This window comes from Oncorhynchus masou, chromosome 5 (assembly GCF_036934945.1).
Source record: "Oncorhynchus masou masou isolate Uvic2021 chromosome 5, UVic_Omas_1.1, whole genome shotgun sequence".
NCBI classification, from domain to species: Eukaryota; Metazoa; Chordata; class Actinopteri; order Salmoniformes; family Salmonidae; genus Oncorhynchus; species Oncorhynchus masou.
This window is the reverse complement of record NC_088216.1, coordinates 54,588,604-54,601,112: the sequence shown is the minus strand read 5'-3', so window position 1 is coordinate 54,601,112 and position 12,509 is coordinate 54,588,604. Positions and strand designations below refer to the sequence as shown.

The window sequence follows — 12,509 nt, the reverse complement described above, 5'->3', positions numbered from 1 at the left end:
ACCGATCCATTCCTCAGCTTTATATATCCCTTCATGTCAATTCATTCAAATGACAAAATACCCAGAATACAACATTTTTATTGTTGCTTTGTTGTATACTGTTTTTCCTTTCCTTATGTTTTAAGCAGATAAAAGTTGCACATTAAAATATGAAACACTCCCAAATATATAAATTAAACCACAGGTTTGACAGTAATTGTATTGACAGCTAACTTGAATGAGCCATGAATCATATACAGGAGTAGAAAAACACTGCAAAACAAAAGAAGCATACACAATTTACAGACAAATGTTCATTTTCAGTCATTAAAAAAAGAGGTATGATCATACTGCAGTAGATTGATAAGTCCCAATATAAAAGCAACATGGTCCTTGTGGTGTTATGATAATGGTCTCTATTGTGGCCACTAGCAAACTTTTCATTCTCAATACAAGGCAATTAATTTCCCTTACTAATAATCATTTTTTACAGTTGGAATAATAATCGAGAATGACGTCTTGAGTTTTGAACCCCTTTCTTTTGTGGGTGTGGCAGTGCACACAAAACATTCCCAATATTTGCAATACATTCAATCAAACTGGAAGGCATTTAATTTGTTTCACAATACAATGGTGTCTGGCAGTAACACTGTTCAGCTAAAATAGGACATATAGAAACTGGCCTAGTGGGTGTATGGGTCTCATTTCCAAAACACGCATTATTCACACACATTACAAGTCTCCATCTTGGATCTCAAAGTGACGTCAGGGAGCGAGATAGCGGACTGCCAAATAAAATAATCACCAAATCTGTCACAGTTTTGTATCTCTGAACAGCTTAGAGTAACCCTTGTGTGTATTAAACAATAACCTACCATACAAACTTCAGAACCCACATTAACATTCTTGTCCATGAAGTACTTCTCAATATTGATAACTATGACAAGTATAGTAATGATGTCAATTTCATAAGTCTTTTATACAATTATTATTTTGACCTTATTCTTAAAATACAAATCCTATATCTGTTGGACAGTATTTCTTTTGAATTTGATCTCAGCTGAGCATTGTTCAGTAACTGACCGTTTTGTCTGACCGTGGTACAGTGATACTTTAACAGTGGTCATTATAGTTCCAGCACTGGCCATTGCTGTTGGTCTTGACTCCACTGTTAAGTTTCTGTATAAGTACAATGTCATCCAGAGGATTCAATGAGCCCCATCATACTCCTTTTATCATCATATTGAAGCATCTTTATAAATGTAGCTGCATTTTAAGTTAAGCTGCTCCACGTCAACCATAACCATCAAAGCACAGGAGAAATGTTCATAATGAATTTTAAACTGACATTCTCCGCTGTTGAGAGCAGAAACCATCTTCCCGTCTTCATACTATAGTCTTATCATGGTACTTCAAGCATCCAGAGGTACAGAAGGGCGAGAAGGACACATCCATTGTCTCACACTGGTAATTCAATTATTGCAGTTCTGTACCTCTGGTTTGTTTTCTTCTCTCAACCCTGTGGTCTGAGAGATGTAATTGGGCATGAACCCAAGTCAGTATACAGGACAGGCCATCAATTTGGCCCCAGAGCTTGGCATTACATTATCCCTGTCTGTCAGTCAGTATGTGTTAGTGAGGCTCAGGGTAGGGGGGTACAGGTGAAGCAGTAGCACACCTTTTGGCAGGTAAAAAGGTCCAACAGAGCAGTGGTGAGGTGAGCCTGGAAGAGTATATATTATCAGCGCCATAGTGGGGACAAGGTACCCCACTGACCAGACCAGTCCCCCTCTTTCAAACATGCATGCACAGAGCCAAGTTAGAGGGAGTTCTGCCTCCTGACTTTACTGTGGTTAGTGATGTGTGGGTTGACTCATAACCTGCAGTTTAGGGCAATTAAATAATGTGTGGCTGAATGGCGAGCAGGCGGGTTGAATAAACTATGCATCAAAGGAAATCCATAAATGTATAATTCTTTTGCAATTCATATCTATAGGCTACATTTATTTTTATCTGGTGCTAGAGTGTAGTCTAAGCCTAAACTTTAGGGCCTAACTGTACACTCTCTGAATACACAGCAATCGTCAATTGCTTTTATGAACTTAAGCAGAAAAAGTTCACGTCGATCCACTGAGGAAAAAGGACAATGTTGGAGTTTAATTAAATAAGAGACGAGCTGCAAAATGGAGAGTTGAAAATAAATAGAAGCGCCAAAACAGTAGCCTGATGTTTGGGAAAGATTTGGTGAAGTGGTAAAAGAGGATGATAGCAGTGCCAACTTATGTGTGATTGTGAGGCGCTATACAAATTTGACAGTCACGAGGAGGACTTCAAAATGGTACATCAAGGGAACTATAGGCTACTGTTCAGATGGGTTAAAGGCCCAGTACATTCAAAAAACATGATTTGTTATATATATATATATCCACACTGAGGTTGGAATTATACTGTACAATTTAGTGTAAGCTCTGTTTGAAAAGACAGCCTGATTTGGTGGGAGGGAGTTTTGGCCTTCCATGGTGACATCATCATGTGGTAAATTAGTTAATAGACAAGAGTTCCAAACCTCTCTGCCAATAAGAGCACATTTTCTGTTTTCACCTCCCCATTCAAACCACTCCCAGACAGTCTTAGATAAATTCTTATTGAAAAATTGCTCTTTGCTAAGAAGTCAATTTTGTTTATTTTTGACCATTTTAATTGAAAACATTCACTCTAAAGTACTTAATTGTTATCCAGAAATTATTTGAAATACAGATACAAATGCTGCACTGGACCTTTAAATGGAATAGTATCCTGAAATATGCACACTGAATATAGGTCTATTACCGCCTAATATAATATTAACTTGTGAAATTATACACCAAATGTACATTTTGACTGGAATGGAGAAATATTATTTATTTCAGCATCTTGAGAGAATGAATGTGTGGTTAGGGACCGTCTGTAAAGTTCCTATCTTTCCTATCATCAGAAAAGCTGATAGTAGCCTATTTCAGTCACATAAAATATGCATCCAAGCCAAACTGAAATGTTGCCAGAAACATGTTGGGTAGTTTTTACAGCTTTTAGCATTTTATATATTTGCGGGTTAGGGTCAGGCCTCAGATTTTCACTTTATCACATATAGTCGGGCAGTTGCGGATGGGTTATTTAGCAATTGCGGGCTGGTGTAGGTGAATAAACAGCTGACCCTTGCACCACTAAGGGTGGTGATGGTGTTGGCTGCTTGTTCATTCAGTCCTTCTGGTCTGGGACTACGTCCTGGTGTGAGTTTATGAGTTTCTTTTAGAGGACACTGATGACACAGCCTCCCCCTTCAACTAGAGCTACCCTGGCATGCATATGGTCACAAACACACATGCACCACCCACACAACCTCTGTCTCTCTCACACACACACACACATATTGCATGTACTCACACTTTTACACGTACATACACACTTACACTTTCACACAGTGTGCTCTAACCCCTGTCACATTAAGACACTGCTCTTCTGGAGCTGCTGCTGCGGCTGAGGCTGAGGCTGGTGGCGCTGCTCTTGCGCGAAAGGCTGGGTGTCGTGGCAACTGAGAGGCTGGGTGTCGTGGCAACCGAGGGGGGCGGCTCGTTGGGGCAGCCGTACTGCAGGAGGATGTCGGCACACTCCTGACTTCCTGCGTAACGCGCCAACGTGAGGGCCGTCTGCCCCTGGGCGTCCCGACACCTCACATCACTGCCATACTGCAACCAGGGAGAGAGAGGGGGAGAATGAGAGCGGGCAATAAGATTCAGCTGAAATTTGTAGTGGATAAAAAAGACATGTACAGTGCATTCGGAAAGTATTTAGACCCCTTGACTTTTTCCACATTTTGTTAAATTACAGCCTTGTTTTAAAATTGATGACTATGACAATGCAAAAACAGGTTTTTAGAAATGTTTGCAAATATTTCTAAATATCTGGTATGATACTACAAGCTAGGCACATTGTATTTTGGGAGTTTCTCCCATTCTTCTCTGCAGATCCTCTCAAACTGTCAGGTTGAATGGGAAGCGTCGCTGCACAGCTATTTTCCGGTCTCTCGAGATGTTCGATCACGTTCAAATCTGGGCTCTAGCTAGGGCACTCAAGGACCCGTCCCCCCCCGATTACTCAGTTTGGCCAGGCGGCCAGCTCTAGGAAGAGTCTTGGCGGTTCCAAACTTTTTCCATTTAAGAATGATGGAGGCTACTGTGTTCTTAGGGACCTTCAATGCTGCAGACATCTTTTAGTACCCTTCCCAAGATCTGTGCCTCGACACAATCCTGTCTCAGCTCTACGGACAATTAATTCCAACTCAAGGCTTGGTTTTTGCTCTGACATACACATGTCCAATCAATTGAATTTACCACAGGTGGACTCCAAATCAAGTTGTAAAAACATCTCAAGGATGATAAATGGAAACCGGATGCACCTGAGCTCAATTTCAAGTCTCATAGCAAAGGGTCTGAATACTTTTGTAAGTAAGGTATTTGTTTTATTTTTAATACATTTACTAACCTTTCTAACAACCTGTTTTCCCTTGTCATTATGGGGTAGTGTGTGTAGATTGATGACAAAATATTATTGTATCAATTTTAGAATAAGGCTGTAACTTAACAAAATGTGGAAAAGGGGAAGGGGTCTGAAAACTCAACAAAAAATAGCTATACAGTGCATTCGGGAAGTGTCACACTACTATACCCAAGTCATAGACTGTTCTCTCTGCTGCCGCACAGCAAGCGATACAGATGCATCAAGTCTGCAACCAACAGGACCCTGAACAGCTTCTACCCCCAAGCAATAAGACTGCTAAGTACTGTAGTTAGTTAAATAATTAACCAATAGCTACCCGGACTAACTACATTGACCCTTTCTGCACCAACTCTTTTGACTCATCACAAACGCTGCTGTTACTGTTTATTATCTATCCTGTTGCCTAGTCACGTTATCCTTACCTATATGTACATATATACCTCAACTACCTCGTACCCATCGACTCGGTACTGGTACCCCGTGTATATAGCTGAGTTGTCATTATTCACTGTGTAATTATCTTTCTACGATTCCTCCATTGTATTTCTTGATTTTTTTACTCTGCTTTGTTGGGAAGGGCTTGAAAGCATTTCACTGTTAGTCTATATCTGTTATTTACAAAGCATGTAACATAACATTTTATTTGACATTTCTACCAGTCTTTGGGTGTAGTATCATGAGTGGATGGATACTCAAAAAATGGAAAAGAAGGATGAAGAGACTAAAGGAGGGACGTTCTCTCACCCAGACCAGCAACTGGGTCATGACCACGTCGGCGAGCTGGCAGGCGGCATGCAGCGCTGAGTGGGGCGGCAGGGGGGATCCCCCCATGGGAGAGCTGGGGAATGCAGCAGAGGGCTGAGGAGAGAGGTGACCCCCTGGGCGGAGTGGGGCGTTAATGTCGTCCTTGGTGCTGTGGGCCAGGAGGAGGAGCAGGCGGGGGAGGTCTCTCTCCATCACGGCCACCAGCAGACAGGCCGACAGCGTGTTGACCTCTGACCCCTGACTGGGGGACATGGAGGGGGAAGGCGGGACCAGCGGAGCCACAAACAGCCTCTGCTCATACTTGGCCCGGATCCACGATTCCCGCTCCTCTCTGGGATCAGTCAGACACAGTTACAGAGACACACACAGTTACCAAGGGAACAGTGTGTGAACAGGCATGTGTATGTAGTCAGAATCTACACACACACACACACACACACACACACAACTATTTCTACTACTATTAGCTCTAACACTTCTATCAATGGAACTCTACTACAATAACAACAATAACTCATACCGCAACTGCAGTCCAGCAAACTTGCCACTTATTCACATGTTATTAAGTGTCCCCTTCCCCTGTCCTATCCCCTGTTTCCCAGTGTCTATCCCATGTCCTCCAGTATCCCTAGTCCTCCAGTATCCCTAGTCCTCCTACCGGGTGGCGTTGGGTGTTGGTTTCCGGCGGCCCAGTGTGCATCCCTCCCAGATGCTATTGGCCAGGTGGTTGCCAATGGCGCCCAGCACCAGGGTGAGTTCTCTGGGCAGGTCGTCCAGGTCCAGAGAGCGGACACGGGACAGGTGGGTGCCCAGGTTCCTGTGGATCCCTGAACATTCAATGCAGATAAGAGCCCCCAGGTTCAGACTGGCCCACGTTGGGTCTGAGAGAGGGGAGACAGCAGGTTCTGGGATCACACTAAATAGTAGACTAAAATGTGTACAGTTTTAGTCCGGCCTGAAACTGCATGCATAGGATAAACAGAGAGGAAATACAGAGAAGGGATTAGATTACTGGTATTACAATGCATTTCTGTTCTGGGTTGCAACTACATGAGTAGGATTTACACTGGAGAAAGAGTGGAAGGATATGGAGAACAGTGTTGGGGTCAATTTCAATTTTCATCACCTCAAAAAGTGAACCAAACTCTATTTAAAATTTCAATTGTTCCATTGAAGAGAACTGGAATGGAATGACTGGAATTTAAATGGCATTGACCCCAACCCTGATGGAGAACGTTTCCCCCCCACTGAAAACCAAGCTCAATGAGATCACCCAGCTACACATTTGATTCTATGGAAGTTGTGGGAACGTACATTTTGGTTTCACATTGGTTGTGGGAACAAAGCCATTCGTTTCCTGACCAGTAAAACTGAAAGAATTTTAAACGTTCTGAGAACAGAAGTGAACATTTAGCCTTTTCTGGGAATAATTATTTTCAGGTAGCAGGGATGTTCTGATAATGTTGAACTATAGTTACTTAAGTTTTCCTGGGAGGTTTTATTAACACCCTGAGAATTGAAATTCTAGGTTATTTGGATGTTTTTGAATAACTTCACTGAATGTTTCAATAAGACTTAACAACACTAATAGCTTATTTTGGGTGAACTTTTTTAAACTCCAAGCGTAGATAGGACAAATGGAAATTAATTTCTTTAGGCATTAATAATGCGTTATAGAACGTTTTCAGAACTGAATATATATGTTTTTAAATCATATTCTGAACGTTACAAAAGTTTGTTTTTTATGGTTAATGTTCTTGGAACAATTTGAGAACATGACTTTAAATTGAACCATGAGGAAACGTTATGCTTTAGTACTGAAATTCCCACAGAAGAACATTGTTTCTCAATATTCTCTGAACTATTTGAAAACATTCCCAATGTCAAACCAGTTGGAGAAAGTTTGATAAGAACATTATCAAAGTTAAATGTAATCATGTTTGAACTTTTAGGAATTCTGTTATATTAATGAAATACCAAGAAACATTTTTTTGTCAAGTTTCTTAAATGTGCTGAGAATTTTCCAAAGCCAAGCAACTATCCTGTACCAATTCCCAGAAAGTTGTGGGCAGATTGTATGCAAAATAACCATTGGCCAACCACCCTCTTGCCAAGCTCTAAGAAACATATGGTCCTCAGAACGTTATGCGCTAGCTGGACAGTAAGATGGAAGAGAAAGCAGTAGAGCACAAAAGGAAAGAGAAATTGAATAAGCAGAAAGAGAGCAGAAAAGTGAGATACAACCAACAGTAATGAATGAGTTGACTAACTAGGTGCTTCACAGTCCACACAGAGGCTGTTGCCCTTGGCGTTACGTATAGCCTGCAGCGCCACAGCTTCACTCTGGCTGTTCTTACGAGCCTGAAGAACACAAACACACAATTAGTTTCTCCTTAGTAATAGCTGGTTTCCAAGACAAACACTTTGCCAGATGCAGATGATATTTTCTTGTAATGTGGGTGTGGGTGCATGTGTGTGTCTCTGTGTACGCGCGGACAACAACCATCCGAGCCACTGCCTGTTCACCCCGCTACCATCCAGAAGGCGAGGCCAGTACATGTGCATCAAAGCTGGGACCGAGAGACTGAAAAACAGCTTCTATCTCAAGGCCATCAGACTGTTAAACAGCCAATCACTAGCACAGAGAGGCTGCTGCCTACATATTGACTTGAAATCATTTGCCACTTTAATAAGTGGATCACAAGTCACTTTAATGTTTACATATCTTGCATTACTCATCTCATATGTATATACTGTCTTTTATACCATCTACTGCATCTTGCCAATGCCGCTCAGTCATTGCTCATCCATATATTTATATATTCTTATTCCATTCCTTTACTTAGATGTGTGTATTAGGTAGTTGTTGTGGAATTGTTAGATTACATGTTAGATATTGCTGCACTGTCGGAACTAGAAGCACAAGCATTTCACTACACTTGCAATAACATCTGCTAACCATGTGCATGTGACCAATACAATGGGATTTGATTTGTGTGTGTATGTCTGCATCCTTGCCTTGTTCTTGCTGCTCTCACACAGCTGCAGGCTGGCCAGGATCTGGCTCTCGATGGCAGTCACCCAGGCGTCCCTTTCCTCCACACTCTGGGCCTCAAAGTGCCACGTCTGGCCCGTGCTTGACACGATAAGGAAGTCAAAGTTATCCTCGTCTGATAACAGAACAGACAATATATAGGCTTGTATTAGAGACAGGCAAAACATGATAAATAGGACCCTGAGTTGACTACATGACCTGGTCCAATTAGGCCTGAGGTCAGGTTAAACTCATGGCCCTAATGACAAATTACCATACAGTGGATTCAGAGGGTTTCTTCCTCCATCACAATGATTTGGTGGTGGATCGCCAAACAGCATTTATCTGCTAAGTAGACATCGGCATGCATTATTGCATTGCTGTCATGGTAGACAAATGAAGATGCATGGAGTATATGGAGAGAAGACTATTACTGAATGGAGATAGGCTCTTTCTCTTCGAGAGACTCAAGAGCAGTGTTAATTTCGTCAACAATAACTAGGATGAAAAATACTAATCAACAGCCTATTTATCCTAACTAAACTATGACGATAACGAGATGAGATGCCCTGGGGAAAAAAACTACAACTATTACAAATTACTTTCCATTTTAGTCGACGAAAATGTGACAAGACGAGAATTCCACCTGAGACTAATGTACATTTCATTTGAAGCTCCTTTTCATCTGTTTTGTCCAATCATAAGCATGCATGCAGAATATTTTATGCAATCCTCTCATTGGCAGAATTGTCATCTTTCAGTTGTGTGGTCTGATTGAGCTGATCTGTTCAGCACTCCCGCAAAGATCCCAGGCGGTCACTTCAATCACTCGTCAATCTTTTGAACTGATGCGAAACCAGGACATTTGACTTGTAACTGACCTCAACTAGAAACAATGTTTTATCCTCTCTCTTACATTCACGTAGGCTCTATTTTTCCAAGTGCACTGTTATTCATTCATCTGTGTTGCCGTTCCCGCACTGCGGTCCGCAAATACGAGTTGTGTTTCCTATGGGGAAAAACGAATGCTATTTGTTGAATATTAGGAGTACAGTAATACGTCTGGCATTTTTGTAAAGCTCAAACTATTTTATTTTCAAGGAAACCAATGTATGGGGAGAAAATCTGAGCTGTAAATAGTTTAACCTGTAGCCAAGGCTATATAGCCTATATGATTAATTATGGCTGGCATTGGTTACAATCTGCCACAATATCAATGTTGCCAGCTAAGGTATACGAGGGCATAGTTGGACAAGGCTGTCTGAATGTGCACATGATGAAAGTACAAGGTAGCCTGAATAATCATTATTTAATAGATATAAATACACTGACTTATGTATCTAAAATGTCTGTGACTAAAACTAGACAAAATTTGTCCAGAGTTTTAGGCGACTGATAATGACTAAAACTAACAATGAAATTACTCAATGTGACTACGATTAAAAGCTATTTTAAGACTGAAACTAAGACAAACTAAATCTAAAATAGCTGCCAAAATGAACACTGCTCAAAAGAGAAGTCAATATGGTGCTACTGCATCTTAAAAGCAGACACAGTGACAGAGAAATTGACAAACAGAAAAGCAGGCAGCAGGACAGACATACAAGACAGATGGACAGACGGAAGGACAGAGACATGCAGACAGGATGAAAAGCAGGGCTGACAGACAGAAACACACCCTCATTACCTGTCTTGTTTATGTTTCTTAAGCTACCAAAGCTTTTTAGTTTCCACATTTTGCGCTTTGCTACAGGGTATGAGATTAGCAGATCAGACGTCCCAGGAAAGCAGAGGGGAGAGAGAGAGAATGAAGGAGCACAGGGAAAACGGCAGATATTTTGGAGAAAATAAGTCAACATTTTCAAGCAGCAGGGCAATAACAGATGAGAGCGATGTTTTTCTTTAGACGTCTGTTCAGTATTGACTCATTCCCGGTTCACTTTCACATTTAGTTTCAAGTTTATCCACAAACAAAGTCTACACAAAGTCTAAAATTACTCAACAAAGATTTGAACAGGAGGATGCAGTGTTCAGATAGAAATGTAATGTGTAAAACACATCCTATTGAATCTCATGCAGTTCTATCTGCAATGTTCTGAATGTTTAACCTCACTAAACCCGGAATACACTACTGTTGGAAGCTTACCATCTGCTTGGCCAATTGCTGTGTCTCCTTTCAGGTTCATGCTCTTCTTCTTGCGATGCTTCTTCCTGTCAACCATCGGGGAGGCGGGACCTGTATCTTTAGAGGAGGAGGGGTTGGACACACCCTCGACGGCAGTGTCTGCCACAGGCACAGGAAATAAGTTTGTGTCATATGGTATAACAGTACAAAAAATCTCACGGGGTATGTGAATCTAGTGGAGAATCATATCCACAATAACTCATAAGAGTACACTAGAGGAGCTAGCAAATTCAAAAGTGACAGAATAAATAAACAAAGTCCACAGAGGATGAGGGGGGTGTACGTACCCACACTTTGGGCCCTGTAGGAGACAGTAGAGGGACAGCGCTGCACCCCTCTACACCCCTCTGACAACCCTCCTCCCGCCCCCTCCTCTACCGGCAGGAGGTTACTGCCACTACCAGGGACTATGGGGGAGAGAGAAATACATTTAAAAGAAATATTACATAAAGACACTCATGACAATTCAGTGATCAAAGCAAAGAATGTAGATCACTCTCAAAGTTGTCAAGTGCTTATTCATGTTCTATTACATAAGTGCAATGTTTTTCTACATCCCAAATCTGGTGAGAGATGGATGAGAGAAGAGTAAGTTACAGGGAGAATGATAGCAAAACAGTGAGACACCGAGATGGATAGAGAGAATATGCTCTAGATTAGATTCAGAGAGAAGGATAATGAAAGGGGAGAGAGAGTGATAAAGAGAGAGTGGCTGTCCTTTTGGGGCCCCTTTTACCTGCACTGGCCCCCTCAGGCACCTGTACGTCTTTGACCAGGCCGTTGAGGCCAGGCGGAGGGCCACAGGAAGGGATGGCACCAGCACGAGGGGGGCGTTTCCCTGGCACCTTCACAGTCACCCGCAGCATGTCCATTTCCTTCCCATGGGCATTCTGCATGTAGTCCTGCCAGGTCAGGGGGAAAGGTCAACCATTACAGAAAATATATAGTGGTATTGTAGCATGGTTCAATCCGTTCTGGGATTCAATAGTGTTCAGCAGGTTATACAAGGGTTGTTACACCAATTGGCTGCCTTTTGAGCAGTGTAACTTGGTGGGGGAAAATAACATTTTGTTTCACATAGTTTTTACATTCTGTCAAAAAGAGCACATGTTCAACTTAATAAAAATAAACATCTCAAGGAGGTTAAATAAAAATAATAAGTGCAAGTAAAGTAACAGGGTTGACCATAACACGGTTGACGATTTCATCTTAAATCAGCCATGAATCCCTTTGTGACAAGCTTGTTGTGTGCAACAGGGAGGGGCAATTGAATGCAATCTCCCCCCAAAAAATATATTGTTAAAACATTTCTAGCCTGTCTATCTATGGGTAACAGGGTTGATGTAAATCATGCTCGACCAACTCCGTTATCCTCCAAAACCACCAGAAAATTGCCAAAAATAGTAGAACCAGCTCACCTGCTTTTACACTAGGGTTTGACTAGAAGTTGTCAAATGTTTATTTTGAAAAATATTATGAAAAAGGAATAGTTTCACCATATTAAAACAAGAGTTTAGTTCACGTAACAGGGTTGACCTTAAAATTAGGGGAATTTAGTTTTTTTTTACCTTAGAATGAGTCACTAAATCACATTAAATAAATAATACATCACCAGAAATGACTGTGAAAGCAACATAACAACTAGGGATTCACAATGATGGTGAGAATTTTGGAATTAAGTGGGTTAACATCTTCCTAGAAGTCAAAGAGGGTGCACAGAGGAACATGTCAAAATGCTGTCTTTATTCATATAAAAAAATGTAATGGCAATTAATTTAATATAAAAGGCTTTTAAAATGAAATATTTGTACTTAAAATATCAATGGCACTCATTTCGTGGAACGACCCCCAAACCATACTCTTTAGCTAACTCTGGGATTCATTATCCAACCATACTCCAAAGTCCCTGTCATAGAGCCCAGAGTTTTCCCTGTCAGGTCATATGGTCAAAAAGACAAACTCCATTTCTCAATCTAAGGAAGCTCTATCATAAGTGTGTGTCTCTAATCA

General features: G+C 41.4%; 1 protein-coding gene across 2 annotated transcripts in view; it reads right to left on the bottom strand.

Annotated features, from left to right (window-relative positions):
* Positions 1-12,509, bottom strand: part of LOC135539879 (arf-GAP with GTPase, ANK repeat and PH domain-containing protein 1-like) — a 53,550-nt gene continuing 41,041 nt past the window's right edge. Inside the window, exons 11-19 of one of the 2 annotated variants that reach the window (XM_064966072.1) lie at positions 11,236-11,401; positions 10,787-10,906; positions 10,461-10,598; positions 10,002-10,061; positions 8,299-8,450; positions 7,551-7,641; positions 5,939-6,161; positions 5,260-5,611; positions 1-3,704 (exon numbers count right to left, since the gene is read on the bottom strand). In XM_064966072.1, the coding sequence (XP_064822144.1) occupies positions 3,462-3,704; positions 5,260-5,611; positions 5,939-6,161; positions 7,551-7,641; positions 8,299-8,450; positions 10,002-10,061; positions 10,461-10,598; positions 10,787-10,906; positions 11,236-11,401 (1,545 nt within the window). In that variant the 3' untranslated portion in view covers positions 1-3,461. The remainder of the gene's footprint in view (positions 3,705-5,259; positions 5,612-5,938; positions 6,162-7,550; positions 7,642-8,298; positions 8,451-10,001; positions 10,062-10,460; positions 10,599-10,786; positions 10,907-11,235; positions 11,402-12,509) is intronic. The other variant, XM_064966074.1, reaches the window with a different exon arrangement.